Source organism: Sinocyclocheilus rhinocerous, unplaced genomic scaffold (assembly GCF_001515625.1).
Source record: "Sinocyclocheilus rhinocerous isolate Xijiao unplaced genomic scaffold, SAMN03320098_v1.1 scaffold2647, whole genome shotgun sequence".
NCBI lineage: Eukaryota > Metazoa > Chordata > Actinopteri > Cypriniformes > Cyprinidae > Sinocyclocheilus > Sinocyclocheilus rhinocerous.
This window is the reverse complement of record NW_015639108.1, coordinates 262,215-285,886: the sequence shown is the minus strand read 5'-3', so window position 1 is coordinate 285,886 and position 23,672 is coordinate 262,215. Positions and strand designations below refer to the sequence as shown.

The 23,672-nt window shown below is 37.6% G+C and overlaps 1 protein-coding gene across 1 annotated transcript in view; it reads left to right on the top strand.

The window, feature by feature from the left end:
- Positions 1-23,672, top strand: part of LOC107751002 (copine-5) — a 156,317-nt gene that overhangs the window by 110,187 nt on the left and 22,458 nt on the right. Inside the window, exons 8-16 of the mRNA XM_016566571.1 lie at positions 2,546-2,649; positions 3,415-3,519; positions 9,144-9,185; positions 9,279-9,354; positions 11,411-11,464; positions 12,251-12,312; positions 19,883-19,929; positions 21,726-21,907; positions 22,255-22,382. Of these exons, the coding sequence (XP_016422057.1) occupies positions 2,546-2,649; positions 3,415-3,519; positions 9,144-9,185; positions 9,279-9,354; positions 11,411-11,464; positions 12,251-12,312; positions 19,883-19,929; positions 21,726-21,907; positions 22,255-22,382 (800 nt within the window). The remainder of the gene's footprint in view (positions 1-2,545; positions 2,650-3,414; positions 3,520-9,143; positions 9,186-9,278; positions 9,355-11,410; positions 11,465-12,250; positions 12,313-19,882; positions 19,930-21,725; positions 21,908-22,254; positions 22,383-23,672) is intronic.

Sequence of the window (23,672 nt, the reverse complement as noted above, 5' to 3'; positions counted from 1 at the left end):
ATGGTGCGCTGAGGCTGAGGCCTCTGGCCAGAGAAGCTTATGCTAAGTGGTGGATTAGGATGCTTTTCCATAGCCTCGAGTCCTCTGATCTCCCTCTCCTTTGGGGGTCAAGGCTCACTCCTTCTGAAGTTGGCCTTTGGGCGGGATGTCCCCGCCTACTTTTTTCAGGTGCCTACCTGCATTCTGCGCTTCTCCTGGCTCCTTTCTCTCGCCTTAGCTGTGCTCTTCCACACTAGGCAGGGATTTGTATGTCTGGCCACGTGGGCATACTCGTTCCCAAAGCGTTTTCCGATGCAGCTCGAGTTCCTGAAGGGGAACGTCTCCAGGTTATGAATGTAACCATGGTTCCCAGAGGGAACGAGATGCTGCGTCTCAGTGCCATACTTCCGGCATCCCTGTGAGCGCTTGCTTCATTCCTAGAAACTGACGCCGGTTCCACCACACGTGCTTTTATAGCTTCCTGGTCGCAACGTCACCCGCCCATGACGTCTCGCCCATCTATTGGACTGATTTCCACGTCACCCGCCTGTGACGTCTAGCCCTTCCATTGGACTGATTTTACATGTGATTCAGAGCGTGGTCACGCTGAAGGCGTTCCCAAATCGTTTTCCGACGCAGCGTCTAGTTCCCTCGGGGAACCATGGTTACATTCGTAACCTGGACACATTTTGTATTACATAATTTTTCTCATTTTTGGTACTGTTGATTATTTTCTCATCCAGGTTTTTTTTAGGAAGCACTCTTATGTCTGACAACAGCCATTAGATATTCAGCCAGTGTTTGTACAACTAAATGTCTTTATGTTTCTTTGAAGCTTTCAAACCTTCAGAACTTGCAGTCTAATTTAATAACAGGATAGAACGTCACCCGCCTGTGACGTCTAGCCCTTCCATTGGACTGATTTTACATGTGATTCAGAGCGTGGTCACGCTGAAGGCGTTCCCAAATCGTTTTCCGACGCAGCGTCTAGTTCCCTCGGGGAACCATGGTTACATTCGTAACCTGGACACATTTTGTATTACATAATTTTTCTCATTTTTGGTACTGTTGATTATTTTCTCATCCAGGTTTTTTGAGGAAGTACTGCCTCTTATGTCTCTTCTGAGAAAACGCCCCTGCAAACAACAGCCATTAGATATTCAGCCAGTGTTTGTACAACTAAATGTCTTTATGTTTCTTTGAAGCTTTCAAACCTTCAGAACTTGCAGTCTAATTTAATAACAGGATAGAATAATTTCTCAAATGGCCAGCTTCTAGTTGAAGTAGTCATATCTTTGCACTGAATGTGCTTTACCTTTGATCTCAAGGGGCAATCCAAAAAATACAAGCATGAGTTTATTCGCATCCAAAATTATCGTAGCGTGAAACTGCTGATCCAGAGTTGTTTCTACATGGCAGTCATGGTTATATTCGTAGTGAAAGGTGAAGCAGAAGCTGATCATAGACCAGCACTCTTCATCACTGAATAGAGCTCAAATCCCAAAGCTTTACAGACTTAATTCGTTTCTGTGTGTTCGCTTCAACAAGATCACTGATCGAGCTGTAATGAGCCTCCCGTTCACCCAGATGAATTAGATGAAAGTGTTTTGGTTCTATTCTCTCCGAATTGTAATGCAGATTTTGTGTTGCTGCTGTCAACACCCCATAGAAGCAGCAAAAAAAAAAAAAGTAATTATTATTAAAAATATTATTGTTTAAATTAAAATAAAATGTTTACCCTATATATTGCATTTATTTAAAATGTTGTGCCACGTGAAGGTTTTTATGGGTGGTTATAATAATAATATTTTATATTTATAATATAACAACAGCCATTAGATATTCAGCCAGTGTTTGTACAACTAAATGTCTTTATGTCTCTTTGAAGCTTTCAAACCTTCAGAACTTGCAGTCTAATTTAATAACAGGATAGAATAATTTCTCAAATGGCCAGCTTCTAGTTGAAGTAGTCATATCTTTGCACTGAATGTGCTTTACCTTTGATCTCAAGGGGCAATCCAAAAAATACAAGCATGAGTTTATTCGCATCCAAAATTATCGTAGCGTGAAACTGCTGATCCAGAGTTGTTTCTACATGGCAGTCATGGTTATATTCGTAGTGACAGGTGAAGCAGAAGCTGATCATAGACCAGCACTCTTCATCACTGAATAGAGCTCAAATCCCAAAGCTTTACAGACTTCATTCGTTTCTGTGTGTTCGCTTCAACAAGATCACTGATCGAGCTGTAATGAGCCTCCCGTTCACCCAGATGAATTAGATGAAAGTGTTTTGGTTCTATTCTCTCCGAATTGTAATGCAGATTTTGTGTTGCTGCTGTCAACACCCCATAGAAGCAGCAAAAAAAAAAAAGTAATTATTATTAAAAATATTATTGTTTAAATTAAAATAAAATGTTTACCCTATATATTGCATTTATTTAAAATGTTGTGCCACGTGAAGGTTTTTATGGGTGGTTATAATAATAATATTTTATATTATGTTATAATATATAAGTTAAATTTGAAAATATTTCCCTTAAAACGTTTGTTGTTGTTTTCTTTATAGGACAGCGCAACCATGCAGTTCTGCGCCAACAAATTGGACAAGAAGGACTTTTTCGGGAAATCTGATCCCTTCATGGTCTTTTACAGAAGCAACGAAGACGGCACGTAAGTGTCCTACCTTGGTTTAAAACACCACAGCTGTGTGTTAGACATAGGTACTGTGAAAGGAACATCTCCCATGATACCCAGCACCCTCACCCCTGTACTGTGAGACTGGCGAAACATTTTGCTGCTCTGTGGGGAATTTATGGGCTGAAAATGACTCTCCGTGTGCGTACAGAGGAAGAGGAAAAGGCCTTCTATCCTGGTGTTACCCAGAGTTCCCCATCAAAGCCTCTTTACTTGAGTGACCGTGGCTTCATGTTTTCAAGAGCCATGATGTAGTGTGCCCATCTTGTCTTTCAGAGCAAAAATACTCAACGGAGCATCTAAAAAAGCTGTGCAGAGGCTCAGAGGAGTCCGATTGTACTTTAACAGGTTTAGGGTATTTTAATGATGCTCTTGGGCACTGATGAAGAGGCTATTTATCACATATTAAATTATCTCTTTTATTTAACAATGTTATTTTAATATCTAGTTTGACTAAAATTTCAAATGTCTTTGGAGACCATTTATATTATTTACATAAAACTTAAGGCTTATCAATGATAAATATGTCATTTCCAAAGTCTAAAAAAACAATGTGATGTTTATAAAAGTGTTAGCAAAGTAACACTTTGCTTACTGATGCTGTAGTCCATATGGTTTGTCAGCTTTGACCACCATGAGATAAACAGAGCAGGTGGCTGATGCCAGTCATATTCAAGTTTCCTCAGAAGTTACACAGTGCCTTCACGTCTTTGTGTTTCTGTTTGTTCTCTCAACATGAAGCTTTACGATCTGCCATAAGACTGAGGTGGTGAAGAACACCCTCAACCCAGTTTGGCAGTCGTTCACCATTCCAGTCAGAGCTCTCTGTAATGGAGACTATGACAGGTAAGACACACAGACCAGCAGTGGGTTTCTTACATAACACCATTAGGTCTCTTGACAAATTATTTTTGTACGGCTATTTCTTCAACAACATGATATTTTAATAAATGTAGTTGTTTTTATGTCCTCATTATGAGAAAATGATATATAATGAGTAAGAAGAATACATTAAACTAAGGGGAAAAGAGGAACGAGGGTGGCGCCAAATCAACAAAAGAAATAAACCAAAATAGTTCCTAAACTAAGTTCCCAAAACCCTCTAACTTTACTAACCAAAGAAAAATGCAGAAAACAAACCCGAAATCTTCGGCGTATGCGACGCCACAACTAAACTACACTGACTACAAAACAAAAGTACAAAGAAGGCGCTCAACTCTTACCTAGTGTGTCTAACACTTGTTAGCTGCGGGAACTCGCAACCTTTGGGTTACGAGTCTGACTCTCTAACCATTAGGCCACGACTTCCCCTCATTATGTATCCTAGGTCGCGCGATACGCTAATCTGTTCCCCACTCCCCCCAGTAAAAGAAGAGAACAGTTAACTCTTATCAACGCTCAACTCAGAATCTGGCTAGTGCAAAAAAAACAAGCATTAGGTTCACACATTCACAACGGAAGAATACAAACTCTAAACACAGGTCTCAACTCAAAACACCTGCACACACACACTGAGATACTCAGCGCCGAGAGACATTTAACCAGCAGGGCGACACCGGATTGGCTGCAGAGACGACGCCCTTAATGTTGATCGACAGCCGCCTCCTCCATCCAGCAGAGACCTGAGAGCAAAGACGACAGACTAGAGAGCAGACTGGTAGAGACGGAAGAGGGAGGGAAAAAGAGAAAAACAAAACACACGCGGCACGTAACAATGTATAATATAACTAAAACAGTATGTTAAATAAGATCATAATAAATGCTTTTACAAAAATGTTTTAGAGAGGCCAGCAGACCATCTCCATGGTTACCACATAGAGGAACTGTTGAATGTCAGTCATGAACTTGACCCTTGCCTCCATGTATTTGCTGTAAGCATTATAAATAAATTCTAGATCAATTCAAAATATATATATATATACTGATATATAAGAGATATATATAAGAGAGCATAAGAGTTGGTGTGACTTGCCTGAATTGCTACAGTAGTATGTGCTCTGCCCGCCCCCTTACACATTTGACAGAGCGAGGGTCACCACCCTGTCCCAACCAATCAGTTTGGGGAACCAAAACTATGTGTCAAAAAATGATGTTATTGCCTGTGTGTGCTCTAGCTGCTTTCCAGGTTTAATCTTTCATGACAGGCAGCGCGCTGCAGTACGGTGCTTAAATGTGCCACATGCTATGGCAGATCAGGAAGTGAGGCATTTTGATGACATTTCAAAGTGCCTGCATTCAAAAAAGAGGGCAATATATCTTCAACATTGGTTGAGTGGTAAAGGTTTGGGGTGATACTACCTGTTTGTTCAACTAGCAGCAATGGAAACATGTTTTTTTTCTCATGGACTTGGGCTACTTTTATATTGTTGGATTGAATCAAACTGGCCTGCCCCCCCAGAACGTGATTTTGATAGCCAATGTCTCCTGTAAGGTGACTGGACTTGACAAAAGAAGACATTCTGAAAAATGTCTATTAGAAAATATTTCAAACGAAGATATTTCGAAGGTTTTTGTCCATAGACAGTAATATTGTAATGTAACTAATTACTTTCAAAAGACAGTAACTAGTAATATATAATGTATTACATTTTGGAAGTAACTTGCCCAACACTGTACATAGTGTTGTATTGGACCCTACTGACTTTCACAGAGAGTGAATGAATGGTGACAGCATTTTCATTTTTGTATGAACTATCACTTTAACTCTGTGATACAAATCCTGAGATAGCCTGTTTCATTTATAAATATAAAAATGCTTTCAGCACATCTCTTTCTGTGTTCAGCTGTCTGCTCTGGCTCATACTGCAGAGCCCTGGCACTCCACCTAGCAGGGACTGCTGTATCTTTGACAGGCCATACACATCATGAAAGAGTGTTAACAGTGGGGAAATAAACCAAGACAGTGAATATATATGGAACATAAATTACATGATGTTGCAGTGCCACCACAGGCGGTTGTCTCCTGGGGAACTGTGCCGATCTGTGTGAATGAAATTCCCAAAGAGGACGGCGTCAATACATCACCCATGCCATTTATGTAGACGGTAACAAATTATAGCTCCAGAACCCATTAAAATAGATGTCAGTGTGCATCCATTCTATTCCAAGCTTCAAAAGAGTAGATACGAAACATCCCCCACACGTCTCCATGGTTTTATTCTGATCTCAATTAATTTGAGACGGTAATGAAATGAATCACAGATGTTCTACTTTAGACTAAGAATAAACCTCAGGGAGGATATATACCTCGTTTTATCTATGAAAACCTTAGGCTGAAGTTTTTTTTTTAATTTCCAGAGGAATCAAATTTTCACTGATGTTCCACTAGCAAATGATGACTGTCAAACAGAGTTAGAAAATGCAGCTCAAAATATATGAATGTTTAATCAAGAGACTACCACAGTTTTGCAATAAACGCTGGTGTTGACATTCGGTGTGGCTTTCCAATCCCACACAACGCGTTTTTCATGCAACTCCCGAAGAGATGAGAAACTCGGATCAACGTTTTGGTTTGAGGTCAGTGCATGGGAATTAAAAACAGCTCTGGATTGTACCTTCAGTCTTCAATGTCTTCTGCACAGATCCTTTCCCGCTTCCCGTCCTCGCTGTTTGGGCTCAGAGCACAATCTATTTTCTTCTCCTCTGTTGTGAGGCTTGATAGACAGCTGCCTAGGGAGCTGTCTTGGCGGCTGCACTCTCTTACTGTCAGGGAACATGATGCCCAGGTGACAGATACTCAGAGAGGTGCTGACTCACTACTTTGAAGATAACGAACGTCAAAGGACGCTACCGCCCACAATTCCGTGGAGGGAGCGTGTTTTTGTTGCTTCCTCGACTACAGGAGATTTTTTTGGTATATTGCGTTCGCGTTGCCTTACTGGTGAGGTGTGCAAAACTTTTGCCTACAAGTCAAACGGCAATGTTGAGGTGAAAAGTTTTTCTAATAGAGTTTCACTTTGTAAGTAGAAAAGAAAAAAGGTACAAAAACTGTGACTGGGGCAGTAGCATTTCAAAAAGGTACTAATATGTGCAATTTAGGTACTAATATGTACCTTTAAGGTACCAATATGCACTTTTAGCAGTAAATAAGGCACAAAGGTGCAGTACTGGGGCTAATGTATTACAAGGAACACAAGTTACGCAATCAGATTACTTTTTTCAATAAATAACTAGTAAAGTAATGCATTACTTTTAAATGTACATTTAGAGTTACTTTTTCATATAAGTAATACAAGCTTCTATAAAGAGTAACTAACACAATTAGTTACTTTTTTATGGAGTAATGCAATATTGTAATGCATTACTTTTAAATTTACATTTAGAGTTACTTTTTCATATAAGTAATACAAGCTTCTATAAAGAGTAACTAACACAATTAGTTACTTTTTTATGGAGTAATGCAATATTGTAATGCATTACTTTTAAATTTACATTTAGAGTTACTTTTTCATATAAGTAATACAAGCTTCTATAAAGAGTAACTAACACAATTAGTTACTTTTTTATGGAGTAATGCAATATTGTAATGCATTACTTTTAAATTTACATTTAGAGTTACTTTTTCATATAAGTAATACAAGCTTCTATAAAGAGTAACTAACACAATTAGTTACTTTTTTATGGAGTAATGCAATATTGTAATGCATTACTTTTAAAAGTAACTTTCCCCAACACTGCAAAGGTGTACAGTACCTCTTGAAAAGGTACCACTCCAGTGACAGCTTTTGCACCATTTTTTTTTTTTCTGAAAGTGTACAATGAAAGTAAATGGGGTCCAAAACAGTGTTGGACCCTGTTTGTGTTTCACAAAAGAAACATAAGTCATGCAGGTTTGGAACACCATGAAATATATTAACTTCTCACAGTATGCTTTTTTACATTTTTTATACATTTATAGATATCGAGGGACATATTAGCCCACTCATTTGTTTACCCCAAAGTAAACATCAAGACAACTCAGCAGAACTGAGCAAGCCAACCCCATGACATTCATTTGTGCTTTTATTCCAGAAACACTGTGCCCTCTGGGCATTGACTCAGTGTAATCATAAGAATTATTCACTTTCTCTATAAGTGACTGTAATGATTTGTGTGGGAGTTCCGGACTGTTTGCAGACAGGAAGTAAACAGAAACAGATTTTTTTTTGCCGGTCTATAGAGTTTTCTGAAATGCCTCTCAGTCAAGCTAATGAGCAAGCTTTAAGAGCCTGTGTTTCCGTCCTCATTAATATGGGCAGTAGCTAGCTTTATTTTTTCAGCAAATCTTGTTGATGTAAGCCATTGAGTGAACACCTGCCACAGGATGCATTCGCAAACCTGCGCTGCTTTTGTTTAATTGTGACTGATGACTCAATTTAGGCCTTAGCAGCAAGAGACCAATCAAAGCACAGTGAAATAACTTCAATCCAAGTCTTGCACAAGTCTCCAAATTGATTATTCATGAAATCCCCCTAAATCAGCACAACATAATGTTCATTATTTTCTTGGAAAAGGCTGATTTTGTCATTATTATCTGTTGTACTACAGTGTTAAATATATGGTAAATATATGCTAACTTTTAATCACTTGTAATTTTCTTTTGATCATAGACACGATCAAATGAGCTAAGATGACATTTAGTTACATCAACATTTGTGATACTTATTCCAAAAGTTTTGAGCTTAAATGATCCTTTCTTCCATTATAATAATTTATGTTATGCTGGATGTTAGAATTTTTTATAGTATTTTGTTTGAATTTAATGACATTTTAATTATAGGATTGTTTTACTTGACTAAATTCTCAAATAACAAAAGTCTTTTTTAACCATTTGAAATAATATCAAATATATTGTAGTTAATTTGCAAAAAGAATTAAATAAATTATTAAGATTGGTATTTATTTATTTATTTATTTATTTTCCATATATTGGATGATGCATCATCGCCCTATACATGCTAAACTCATCTCTAATTATGTTACAATTTATGTGTTATAATTTAATGTAAATTAAGCTCATTATACAGTAGATATGAAACCCACCACTGTTTTCCTGATGCAATTAACGTTGCTATTCTTGTACAAAAAGCAGGTGGTAAACTGAATTTTATTAAAATACATGTTCTTGTGGGTTCTTACGTTTTCTTTGGACCATGGCAGCGGTCATTTTTTAAATAATGAAGAAGAGCATTATAAGTGGACAAACAGACGCACAGTCAAGTTGATTGCACTTTAAGTGCTTTAAAGAGCCTATTCAGATATCTGGTGAGAAGATTCCTGAACATCACAGTGATGTTGTACAGGAATTATGCCATTCAAATTACCTTCAGCTTTTGATGTTTGGCAGTGTTGACACCATTACCTAATCGGCATAATTCCTTTAGTAAATCAATTGCTAAAACAATGCAGACAGTGCATGCAAATTCCTAGTGAATTCTCCCCTCAGAGTATATTGATTTGTCAAACATACCTGAGCTTTTTCTGTTTTCCAGAACAATCAAAGTGGAAGTGTATGACTGGGACCGTGACGGCAGGTAAGCTGATGGCTGGCTTTTGATGTGAATTACAAAGGAAGAGTTGAAGTGATATTTCACTGTAGTGAATCTGTGAATCTTCCCATGTTTTAGCCACGATTTCATCGGTGAATTCACCACCAGCTACAGAGAGTTAGCCCGAGGTCAGAGCCAGTTCAACATTTATGAGGTGAGATGTCGACCACATAGAATTATTATTATTTTAATCTTTAATAATTATATCATTAGAAAGCAGACTTTCATTTTTTTTTTTATTCAGCCATAACACTCAAAATGTGTTACAAGATAAAAACTACTCAAAATGATGTAGCAAGTCAAATATTCCAGGCCATATGGATGCTTTAAATTTTTCAGCTAACACATCAATCACCTATGAAAGCCACTGGTCTTCTCTCTATACTTTGAAATATGTTCATTCTCAATTTAAAACTGATTCCTCAGTCTGAGAGACACAGTAAAAATGTTCTATGCTTTTCAGTTTCTAAATCAAGAATCTTTTTATGGATATTTCACACTCCTTCTTCAGCCACCCCCATCCACATTCAGTGTCGCAGGTATCTAAAAGTCTCTTCTTTGTTTTTCTCTGGTAATTGCATGGACGGTACAGTCATCAAAGCCCTTGGAAAGCATGCAAATGGGGATTACAATAAGAGCGTTCCCGGGATTTCAAATTATTACAATGATTCACATCCCTTCTCCAAAGGATGGTATCTGACCCAGCACTCCTACCTTCTAATGTGTTGATGCCAACACATCACCAACACATTATACAATATCTCATGGCAGATGAAGCAGTGATTCAGGTGGCCTGTGAAAATGTTGTTGGGAGCTGTGCAATCAGGGCTGATACAACATTCATAGTGTCTCTTTAGGAGGTAGCAGTTGAGGCTTAAACAAATGTGTCAAGTTGGTTTATTGACCTTGGAATGAGTTCTGGTGACTTCAGAACATAAGATGTTGTTTTCCCTGGAGCATTTGTAGGAAGTTATGTAATTACAGTGTACTAAAGCAGTTATTACAGTGTAATACAAAGTTTTATTACAGTACATGACCTTTTTATACACCAAAGAGTCTTTAGATTTACATCTTATAAATTTCTACTCTGTAATCTCACCTCTTAGGCTTTTGTGAAGCTGAAGGGTCGATGGGTCATGAGTCTACAGCGAACATATTCAAAAACTCTATTCATGTCCAGATCCTTGCATCCATCTGAGCACAAAGAGTCTATTGGAGCTATTGATTACTTTGTGTTTGGAGATGAATGGAGGATGACCAGGGGTTGCTGGTCCTTTCTTCTGTACTTCACCCCTTACAGCTAAGAGGTCGCCTGGATTGTTCCACTTTCATTTGTGTGCTTTCCAGCATCATTATCTGTCTTATTCTTCCTCGCTCTGCTTCTCTTTCATTCTTTCTTTTAGTGACAATAATCTTGACCAAATCTATCTTCCCAGCTCCATTTAATCAAAAAAATGGATAGCCTGTCCAGCATTCCTTAATGTTTCCTATCAAAATATATGTGGGATATAATATATAGGAAAAAATAATTGCTTACATAGATCATAAGAAGGCAAGGAACACTATTACTGTTGCTTACACTTCAGTGCAAAACTCAAAACTTTGCTTTGTACATAAGTGTTGTATAACTCCCAATGTGTATTATATATCATATTATATTATATTAACTCATCATGTTCTTAATTTGGTGGCACCATTTGTTCTGTCATCATTTACTCATGCTGAAAAAAAAAAATACAGTATTATCTGTTTAGTCAATATAGTATCTATTCAGTGGGGTCAAAAAAAACATTGACACTTTTTCAAATTAGCTTCTTTTTTTTTATGCATTTTTTGGGTGAACTGTTCTTAAATTTCTTAGTGCAAGTTTTTAGGTTGCTGCAGTCGGATTCAAAATATACAAATACTACTGATATTTTCTTCATAAAATGTGCTTCTTTATAACTGTGATACATTTTAGTACTGAGAAGTGGAGAATGCAATGTGAAATCACGTTTAACTCAGAGCAAGACTTTCATTTTCAGCGTTTCCCACATCTTCCGCAGGTGGTGGCATTTTCCAAAGAAATATAATTGATTTGTTTTTGAGGCACCATCCTGTGAGAGGAAAGGCTGTTTGCTATCTGTTTAATGAATCTAAATCTCACTTCTGCCCAATCTCATCTGTCTGAACTTATTTTGATTTCTGATTTGTTTTCCAATGGCTCTTAGGTGGTGAATCCAAAGAAGAAGATGAAGAAGAAGAAATATATAAATTCAGGAACGGTGAGTGGTGGCTCAGAGATTAACGTATGAAACAAATTTCACCATTGTGAGCGTGTGTGTGCATATGTATCAGAGCATATGTTCAAACACGCATGTATGTGCACACAGACAAAGCCTCTAATTACAGCCGTTTCATGTGTTCAATTATGTGATGGGAAAGGGAATGACATGCACAGTAGCTTTCAAATGTTTTCCCGCATTAATGAGTATCCCTTTTACACCCATGCTAATTAAAACAAGTGCTAAAAACAAGAGAGAGCTTTGCTTCGTAGCTACAGAGGAAAGCTGTTTTCCTTTGACGGGTCCTTATAAAGCATTCTGTTTAAGTGCTTGTGCAGTGGCTCATTGTAATCAACAAATAGTGGAAACTGACTTTTAAATGGAGAAAATAGCCCAACCAAGACTTGCACATTAATCTAAATATCACGCCACTGTGAACATCTGTATACGTGTGTGTGTGTGTGAAAGAAAGGGAGTGTGGGTGGATAGAGATCATGGAAGTGAATATGAAAGCAGGAATTTGTAGCACCTCGGAGATAATCTGATTTGAGCATCATGCTTTGATTGATGGCTGTGCCAAAGTCGCCTTATTGCTCTATATTACAAGATCAGCCTGAGAACATCGCTTCCCAGAGGGTCCGACACTTTGCCCGCATCATTCACTGCCTCATCTGAAACAAGTTGAATTAGGACAATTTCTAACATGACTGAATCATGTGGCATCATATTTTTGTCTGTTGTTTTGTTGTAGATTCAGTTGTCTCTTTTGATCTGTTTTTGATGCAGGTGACACTGCTCTCATTCTCGGTGGAATCAGAGTCGACTTTCCTCGATTACATCAAAGGAGGGTGAGTAGAGAGACAAACGTTCTTGCACAGGTGCTGTTCATGTGCTTTGAATCACACATAGTACTGTGCATTGATGCTCTGACAGTAGCAGGGTGGGTCACATGGCTTCTATAGGTTATTTGTAAATGCACACAAACTGATTTCTTTCTGTTTTTTTTTCATTAATTAATTAAGTTTTAGCCATTTTAGTATTTCAGCTTGAACTTATTTCATTTAGTTTCTAAGGCAAGTTTTTTTTATTTAATTTATATATTTTTTCAGCTTTATTTCAATGAAACAAAATTATTTTTAATAATTTTAGTTTTAGTTAACAACAACAACACTGACAATGACAATGACAAATACAAATTCTTAAATTGGCACCACAGACTAAAAAAGAAAAGAAAAAGATGGACGACATATCTCCACTTCTTCCACTATAGAAAAGTGAAGTCACAACATCCCAGTATGGCCAATGTCATCTTGTGAAAATGACGTCAGTTGGAGCCTGAGTCTGCACAGTAGTGATTCATTTGGAGCCCTAGTCTGCGCAGTAGTGATCATGAGGTGGAGGTGGTGTCAAAGTCCCACCCAAACTCCCGCAGACCCAATCGCAAACTCACAACATACATCAGTGTGATAAGAACTACCTAAAATGATGGAAACCATCTTTGGGAAAAATTTATTTGAAGTGTAATACATTTTTTAAAATTTGGCTCAGGTCCCATTCACTTACATGAAGAAGGCGGGGTTTATGTCCTATAATGCAGCTAGCCACCAGATGGCGATAAAAATGTTTTGGCTTCACTTTTCAGAAAGCTTAACTGTCTTGCCACCATTTATGGAATTTTCCGGCTGTCTGTGTTTTGACAGTCAAATGGTAGGGGGCGTTATAACGCATCTTCTGAAAGAGTACAGAATCTCCAGATCAAAACAGATGAAGCAGAAGCAGAAACAAGTGATCACATAAGCGAATGCATATGTAAAACAACACTATCGTCAAACATTAAACAGCATTTAAATCAAAACTTCCTGACGTTACCAATGAAATGTTGACCCAGGAAGTGGTATTCAGTGCAAGCTTTGGGGGTGTCGATCTACTCCATCTATGTTTTAATCATGGATCTGAATCTGATCCAGATCTAGTCTTTGACAAAAATGAGATTTTTCTCAGCTTTTTGTTCAAAATGATGATCTTTATTAAACTTCCCCACATTCAAGTACTGATAATAATTAATTAATAATTGTATTTAATGTATAATGTAAATATTTTTATTTTTAATCGGCATGCAGTAAAAAAAAAAACATATTATTGTTACATAAACATACATTTTCCAATATACAGTACATCAGTCTTGATGTATATTTAAAAAAGAGATCATGGACATTGTATGTCAACCATCCATTTACATTCACGAACATTTAATGCTTAAAATTTAACATAAAAAATTCAACAAAATCCAAAGATCAACGCGACCCTCTTACCCTTGTTTTGTGGTGTAGGGATAAACATCATCTTTGAAGGCAACATCTGAAGGGCTTGATGATCTGGCAATCAGGGCTGTGATCACTACAGTGGAGTATGGAGTGATTGGCTTTTCTCTTAAACTATCTGGTATCTTACAAAAAGGACAGATTCATCTCTTTGCATCCATCTGCTTGAAGCTCTCCAAAGCTGTTTAACTGAACGTCACGTGTTCCATCAAAGTCAGATTTATACTGTAGATATACCTCTTGACCTTGGAGACTGTGTGGTGAATATATTGGAGAATGCAGTGGGTTTTTCCAAACACTAGATATGTTATCATTTCACACAGCCAGAATTCTCACCCTTTTTCAACTTTTACCCTTGGAGAAAGTATTTCAGCAATAGACCAATTTCAGCATAACTTCTGTTCCATCACATACAGCACATGTATAATAGCTCCAGACAGAAATTTTGAATTTCAGTGTATACAGTACACTGTATTTTTGGATGTGGATTAATGCAGCTAATATGTACAGTAACCAAGATTTTGTCTAGTAGGATGCTCCCTCATCAATATTTTGTTGGTCCTAGAACAAACTTAGTCCTCACTTTGCCCCTAACCTAAACCATTAACTACCTTTTAAATCAGAGGGAATTTTAACCCAGGCTTATGTTCAACTCAGGCTTATGTTCGGCTCATTTCTGCAAAATAATATTCTATTGCTTCTTGCACATTTCGGGACGCTTTTTCAGAAATGTCCAGTGATTGGCATTAAAAGTGTGCTCAGTTTCATGAACATTCAGATGAATGGTTTTTGTACATATCGGAACAGTTTGGAAATGAAATATATGATGAGTGCCACTGATAGGTTAAAGGGATAGAAATACCACCTATACTAATCCCTACCCTAAACCTAACTGATAGTGTTAAGAAATGCAAAAAGGAGATAAAAACACATTTAAACCTTGTCGTTTTAGCTTGCTTCTACAAGTCTTTGAACTTCTTTATCATGACCCATATTTTTAGAGGGACTCATCCCCAAGTGCAGTGCTTGCTGTACCAGGTAAGCTACCAACTTTACTCAGAAAAGCCACACATATGGAGCTGGTAATGTTATGTAAATGTCAAAATTATTACTTTGCAAACCATATACTATGGCAAAAAGTATTTTGAGGTTATAACATGGTAGTATATAATCTGCCCTTGTAATCATATTTTGTGTGAAAAGGAATAAAAGTTGTTGGTGTTTTACCGCCACTAGTGTTCATTCAGCTGGAAACGGTAGTGAATTGTATTTATACGTACGTTTTTGGAATTTTTTAGCAAAAATGTAGACAAACGCAAGTTTTTCCAATGAGACTATGTTGGGTAATTTATAAGTTGATAAAAATGTAGTTTAAGACCCAAACCCAGCTGTATTCTAATCCTAAACCGTACACTACCCCTAAAATCTGATGACTGATTGAAATGTTATTTTAGGTACATGTCCTACTTAACAAACATGTTTAATCATTTAATCATAAATTGATTTGTCAACTTGGTTGGTTCACCCAAAAAAGAGCATTCTGTCATTATTCACTCATTCTATTGTCAATTCAAACCTGTATGGCAAAGCTTTTTAAACCCCTTTGACAGTCATTGTATGAACATTCTTCAGAATACCTTTCATTCTGCAGAAGAAAGAAAGACATATAAGGTTAGAACTACACAAAGGTGAGTAAATGATGACAGTCTTCCTTTTTGGGGGAACTATCCCTTTAAATTGTGCATTATGGAATTCCCAAACACTATGCTATCTCTACAGTGTAAATCATCCATTTTGACTGACACTAGTACACATTGCACTTTATAATGTTCGCATTTCACACGTGCATTTGCCACATGGTCTAGGCATTGATTTTCCTTTTATTCACATCAAAGAAATTGTGATTTTTAAAGCAGAGCTCATGTCAGATTTTCAAATACACATATGTGAAATGTGTAAATGTGGCCATCTTCTTTTGTAAAGAGACTGGATTCTGGATTCACAGCTGATGGTCAAGAAATATTTTGTTTCATGTTGCTTGAATTAAGGTAACCATAGATTTTCTACTGGGGTGTAATACAAAAAGACAAATAGTGAAATATGACCATGAGCTGAAGAAGAGAGTGGGATGGAAGTTTTGAGCCTAATGCAACGTGACATTTAGGTGAATCCCTGTCAGTTTCGACTGACTGCCCCAGCACGGGCAGCCCTGATAGGGTTAGAGGGTTTACTGCCATTGGGTTGTGTAAACATCAGGAGACGGCCTGCAGGTTCATGCTCACATGGAGACAACACAATAAAATGTGGAGAAAACAGCAGCGTGCGTGGGCGCATTTGTGTGCGCATGTGTATTCATGGAGCTGCAACATTGTATTTCAGAGCGCACACAGCATGTGGGATTGTTTAGTGGTCTGACAGACCATAAATTGATTAAGTCCTCGTCTAAATGAAAACAGGAAATTGCCACTTAGAAGAAGAACTCTCTTCATTATTGACAAATATTACTCCCTAAGTGACTGAGTTGGGAACAGCAATAGGGATGATGGGTAGAAGACGGAGAGAACTGGAAAACATCAGACCCGAGCTGCTCCAGTTTGGTATTAGATCAGCCATGAAGAGAGCCAATCAAATCTAAGACCTCGCCAAAATTTGATGAAATGATCAGACAGCACTGTGACCACTGAGAGAAATCAATTATGGCTCAGATAACATATTCTGCACAGTGCAAAAAAAAAAAACTGTTTTTTACTGGTTTTCCAGTAAAAACACTTAATTTTCTTAAAATTATGTTTTGGTAATGTAAAATGATATACATTATTTAAAAAAGTATACACTACTCTTTTCTATTGGTCAAAAATACAGTAAAAACAGAAACATTGTGAAATATTATTACAATTTAAAACAGCTGTTTTTAAAATATTTTATAATTTTTCACTGAATTTTCAGGGTCTTCAGTGTCACCACGATCCTTCATAAATCATTATAATATGCTGATTTGTTGCTAAAGAAAGATTAATTATATTGAAACATTTATTATTTGAAAACAGTTGTACTGTTCAACTCAGGCTTATGTTTGGCTTATTTCTGCAAAATAATATTGCATTGCTTCTTGCACATTTTAGGACACTTTTTGAGAAATGTCCATTGATTAGCACTAAAAGTGTGTTCCATTTCATGAACATTCAGATTAATGTGAATCTAGAAATATTTTATAGCGTTGGTTGCTGTACATATTGCAACAGTTTGGAAGTTTTTTGTGTGTCGCTAAAAGGTTAAAGGGATAGAAATGAAAATGTTGTCATCATTTACTCAGCCTCAAGTTGTTCCAAACCTGTATTAATGTATCTTCACTGAATAAAAGTGTTAATTTAAAGTTTTAAGCTTAAAACAAGAAAAAACTATTTGCCAGTGAGTTAAGAAAAATAAATTTAAGTCGCATTTTTTTTAAACTAACCTTAAAATCTCATGCAGTTATGCTTCTCATGTATATTTATCATGTTTAGAATGTCATTATATATATATTTTTTTTTTGCTAGAAAACAGATACAGACACAAATACCAATTTATGTATGTATGTATGTATGTATGGATGGATTTATTTATTTATTTATTTTGCATTTAGCCAAGCAAAAAGTAAAAAAACAAAAAAAAACAAAAAAAGCAGTAACCTATTAATCATGCAACAGTTGAGGATCTTTTGGCCCTTGCCAATGAAGAGCGTATCTGCTATGCTGAGCTCCGCATTCATTGCTGTGAGTGTGTGTACTGATTAAGCGCTGACCTTTACCTGCATGGAAGTGCTCATGGCTGAGTGGCAGATAACCTGTTATAATGTGCTCCGAGCCTCCGGCCAGCCTGTGCATCCCACGCAGGACCAGTTTTGACATTTCTATTAAGGCAGATGAGATTGTGCTGGCCAGGGTAAGTGTCTGTTGTGCAGAAAAAGAGTCAAAAGAAGAAGTGGTGAATTTGAAGTGATCAACATGTCACATTGCCGCATATATGTGACTGCATGTGGTGGCATTTTAATGATCTCAATATATATACAGTAACAGACAAGGGCCATCATTAGTGGGGAGGAAGGTGGTGATGATTCTGTGGACCCCAGATTGTCGGGGGCCCACGGTGACTATGCTACAAAAAGTAGCGTAACATTTGTGTGACTGCCTTTGGAAACCATTAATGATGTCACTGGGTCATAATGGATCATGCTACATAAAGACAGCATTATCTGTGCTGTGCTGTTCATTCCATTAGATACAGGTGGGTTTTCTGTCACTATGCAGGGCTTCCCTGCCTCCCACAGCACTGCAGAGAGCCCTGCAGCTGACAAATGAGAGGGAGACACATAGTGACATACGTGTCTGCGAAAATCGATTCCTCTTGTCCTTCTGTTTATCCCATCCTAGGAGATGTCTGTTGTACTATAGTAACCCCTAATGCCGGGGATCCTTTTTTACAGCCTATTAAGTTTCTGGGCCATGGAAATGCCCTAGTGCCACAGGCTGAAACGGCTGGCAGAACAACAGCACTGCTGAAAGTAGATCAGGATTTGCTCTAATTTGGAATGGCACATTCATGAATAGACAAGAGAAAACCAAAAAGAGTATTCCTCAGTTTCATTTTCCTCCTCATAAATGTATAATTAAACAGTAATAATACAAGATAAACGTGATAGCGTGCTCCTCGGGAATAGCTGTAGTTTAGAAGGTTTTATTTTCCACAGCTTTGGTCACCTACATTCCCAAAATGAGAGAATTGTTTTTTGATGTGGAGATGCATACACTGGGACCCAAGAGAAAATGGCTTTTATTGAATTAATAAAGAGGATAATTACTCTCTGGGCTACATAGGGGCATGAGTCATGTATTAGCATGGGATTCTAAAGGTTAATGTAATTTTCTCTACTTTTCATTATGGTTTTATCGATTTTTTTTTTTCTTGTAACCCACTGTATCCCTGATGGGCTGCTATGTTTGACTTTTTGGGGAGAGGATTTGAATGCTGTCTTTTGACAAGAGAAAACCAAAAAGAATATTGCTCAGTTTCATTTTCCTCCTCATAAATGTATAATTAAACAGCAATAATCCATGGTAGCTTAGAAGGTCTTATTTTCCACAGCTTCGGTCACCTAGTTTCCCAAAATGAGAGAATTGTTTTTTTGATGCGGAGATGCATACGCTGGGACCCGAGAGTAAATGGCTTTTAATGAATTAATAAAGAGGATAATTACTCTCTGGGCTACATAGGGGCATGAGTCATGTATTAGCATGGGATTCTAAAGGTTAATGTAATTTTCTCTACTTTTCATTATGGTTTTATCGATTTTTTTTTCTTGTAACCCACTGTATCCCTGATGGGCTGCTATGTTTGACTTTTTGGGGAGAGGATTTGAATGCTGTCTTTTACTGTCGGTGACACGTTTTTATCCTGAAAATTAAATTCTTGTTTTTTTTTTAAGTGCTCCATCATTTTAATTGCTTTGCTTTATTTGTATCTGTTTTATGCTAATGTTGTGGTATGTTAATTTGCAATAGGGTAGATTTGACAATAATAGCTTCTGTATGGTCAGTTGAACATGTATTTATTAAATGATACACCTTTAAAGACTAACATATTAGCCTCGGCTAATTAGCATCGCTTAAACACTTTCTATTCACTGCATCTTCTGCCAGAAAGCATGTCATCCTTTAAGGTGCCTTTGGGATTCATTTAACGGGTATCGCTAACATGCTGCATAATGTGGTTTTGTGGCCGATAAGAAACCAGAGCATTAGGAAACGCTGTGTGAAGGGATACGCTAAAGGCAGGAATGCAGATGGACCTGCGGAGGCTGCATTGCTCTGCTGTGTGAGTGTAGTAGAACTAGTAATGTGAGCACAAAGTAATGGCTCTTCCTGTTTATCCCAATTAGACCATGCAGCTGGGGTTGACTAAACACATTAGCCATCATTTAGCAATGTTCGTGTTTATGCTCGTGTGTGTGTGTTAGCACATATCCACGCAGACATATGTACCTGTCTCTATAGAAGCTACTAAATCACTGTAGAGAGCATTTTTGCTTACTCTGTTTTCTCATTTCTGCCTCTTTTCCCAGGACCCAGATCAATTTTACTGTGGCCATTGATTTCACCGCCTCTAACGGTAAGTAATTAAGTGGAGAGAACGGTGTGTGACCTCTTAAAAGGTTAGGGGATCCAAACCCAATCATCGGCCTTTCTCTACTGCTTGTGTTGCTCAATACACTCCTATTAGTTGTTGTTGGGTGGCCCCCTGTGCTGCTGGTCTGAACGGAGAGCTGTGTAAGGGTTTAAGTCATGCTGAGAGATGAACCGGTTGGATAAACCAGTCTAAAATGGCCCAGCTACACCAGCCGACAGTGAATGCTACTCCCCGTCGTTTTCGACACCGCACTTGCTGCAAGTATTCAAATAATTACTGTTCTTTCACAAGTAACTGCTTTCAAACATCTTTGAATTATTCAGCAAATTAACGATATTTGTTCAGAACAGGGTAGTGAGAAGATGGAAATAGAAGGCATCATGAGCTTTTTCTTCTGAGAGATTTATTGAAGGTGGCTGCCTGCAGTGCAGGAGAGCTGAATTACAGAGCTGAGTTAGTTTAGTAACAATGCAACCATAGCACAAGAACTGTGTGGATCCCGACTGTTCCAAGCCCAGAACAACATCAATAGCTTGACACCAGCCCTGGAGCGCTCATTTATGTTTCTTAAATGTACTTCTTGACTTGTTTGTGGTAGACAAAGTGGCTCTGTTCAAAAACCTAATGAACTGCCTTGATGCCTATGGAGTACGTAGGCCCTGCCTTCAAACGCCATGGCAACACCAGGGACAAGCAGTGCCATGCATCAAAACCAAATATAAATCATTGTAATCAGTGATACTGTCAACACTGGATTGTAGCTCGGCAAACAGGACCAGGGGTTTTGCTAGTGAGGGCAAATGAGACTAGATTTCTACCGAGGGGGCCCAATGCAATAAACTGAACAGGGGGTCCAGAAAACCTAGCAATTCTACTTAACAGGACAAACGGATTTGGAATGTTTGCTTTGACGCATCTAAGGTAGATGGCCTCAAGCTGTTGCGGTGAGTCGTGACACAAATGCGAAAGCGGTCATGCTCAGTGTAGACACAGGATAAGGCAGCATCTTAACCATCAGAGGTTCTTATAAGTGACTGATTTGAAGGGCTTTACGTAGGCAGCAACTCTGTGTTGCATGCAAATTGCACGCACAATTGCATGCACGATTCAGAATTAATTACACTGTAGAGTTTGAAGTTAACAAATGCTAACAAGCCTGTACTCTAATAAACATAAAAATACACAGAACACATAAAATAATGAATTTTTAATTAGACTGAATTTTTTTGCTTAGTCATAAAAGATGGCCGGATTGATAGGGCCTTTACATGCAATCTGCTAGCAATGACATAATTTATTACACGGCACAAGCTGATTGACTCTGCTGATCCTGCAGCCAATGAGCTTGCTTGCTCAACATTTAAATGGTCTGGTTCAATGTTCCCTGTAAGCTGATCCTGCAGCACGCTATCAGAGTTCCTCTGATACCCTCAACCTCCCCAGCTCCGCCTGTCTAGATCTGTTATGGGATTTATGCATTCATGCAGCAGCAGCATATCTTACATGCTCACAGAAGTGTGTCTATGTATCAACTGTCAGTAGCAAGTCCATACTTACTCAATAGCAGTAGCGCATAGCAAATCTAGTCCACTAAGACCAAATACATTAACGCTGTAATTTCAATTAATATGCTAAAACAATTTTTCATAACTGAACTATGTTTAGCAATAACTTTCATAAACTTGAAAAATTAGCTTTTGAAAAATTAGCTCTTAGCTATTGCTATTCTAATATGTTTATTTTACTAGATAGGTTTTTGTGTGCTGTTAAATTTTCAGGAAACCCATCCCAGTCCACGTCTCTCCATTACATGAACCCCTACCAGATGAACGCCTACGCCCTGGCACTGAAGGCTGTGGGGGAAATCATCCAGGACTATGACAGTGACAAGATGTTCCCTGCACTGGGATTTGGAGCCAAGCTGCCCCCCGATGGACACGTGTCTCATGAGTTCCCCCTAGTGAGTGAGCCTGATGTTCAACTTTCTGTTGTCCTGAACTTCTTGAAAATTCCTGAGATTAGTCCAAAAGAGTTTGTTGATGCCAAGAGTCTCAATGTCCTTCTGTTTTTCTCACATTCTCAGTCATAAACTTGAGAGCGTGAGATGCTGTTGAGCTAGTCTTTGGTGCTCTGGAAGCAGTTCAGTGATTCTGAGATGAGACTGTATGGGAGACATCTATAATTGGCATTCTCTGCTGTCATATTGATTGATACAATCCATGTTTTCTGTCCTCAGCATTGTTTTCCTGTTGAACTTTGGTTGGCTTAAATGAAGACACACGTGAACCATTGATTCCTGTCTTTCAGAATGGAAATATTGAAAATCCCTACTGTAATGGTATTGAGGGGATATTAGAGGCATACCATCAGAGTCTAAAGACCGTCCAACTATACGGACCTACTAACTTTGCCCCTGTTGTAAATCATGTGGCCAGGTAGGTTTTTTCCAAAAATCCTTTTAAATGCAAAATCAGTTTTATAACCAACTTATAATAAAACTTTACAATAAAAACAGGGCACATAGACAGTTTATATTTATTTATTTATTTTTGGTAACTAAAAGTAAGGGAAAGTAATAGCAAACGTAATAGCACACCTAGGTTCCTATAACTGATGACGAAGAATTAACATCATAGTCTGCTACACATAAGGCTATATGCCTGACAATATGGGCTTTTTACTGACAGATCGATAAACTATTACATTTTACACCCTGCAGAACATTTGGTCACAGTTTTGCATAAAAACACAGCATTAATGCATAAAAACACAGTATAATCTGATATTTATTTAGCACTACTTCTCTAGCTTACATTGTTTTTTTCCACTCTTGCATCATTTAAAAATGTACTCTATGAAATTGCCATTAAAAGTGATTCAGCTTGTTTTTGTTTCCATGTAAAATGTCAGCCTGCTTGCACTTTGCATGCAAATGATAGATTGCTCAGATTTAGTGGAATGCAATGCAAATGTTATTTTCTGCATGAATAGTGAAGTTGATCTTTGTTTAGATTTTCGAGGGTGTAGCATATATGAACAACAGACACATCATGAATAAGAATAAGCCTGGCGTCTCAAACTGCTTGGCTAAGCACATTGTCTACACTGCTAGGCTAAAATGAACCCAAATCGAGCTAGACATTAAACCTACAAATCTTGTTCATTTTAAAATCACTTTAACACACACAGAATGACTATCAAAAGGTAAATATTTATTTTAAACAAGAGAAAACAATCAAAAGTAAAATGCATGTAAGAAGAAATGCAGAAAAGTATGACATTAACAGCTACAGAGTTGATAAATGAACCATTGAACATCAATATTGTTTAAATAAATATATTGCTTTCAGAAAGCTACTTCTTTACTGAAACATTAAAACAGACATGACATTCACATGCCTCACAAATTTTCATGTACGTGGACAACTGCTCTTTAAAGGGTTAGTTCACCAAAAAGATCATAATTTATTCACCCCCGTGTTGTTCCAAACCCATACAAATTCTGCTAATTTTTGGAACACAAATAAATATATTTAATATTCTCTTAATTCTTGTCCTCCATTGCAAGTCTGGGAGACCAATATTTTCTTCTGAACAGACACGTTCGCTACGATATTATTTAAGATTTATTCATATATAAATATTGCAATGGATTACTTATACAATAACTCTGTATTTTTGAAGCTTGAAAATACTGATTATCTAGACTCTCAATGGATTAACAA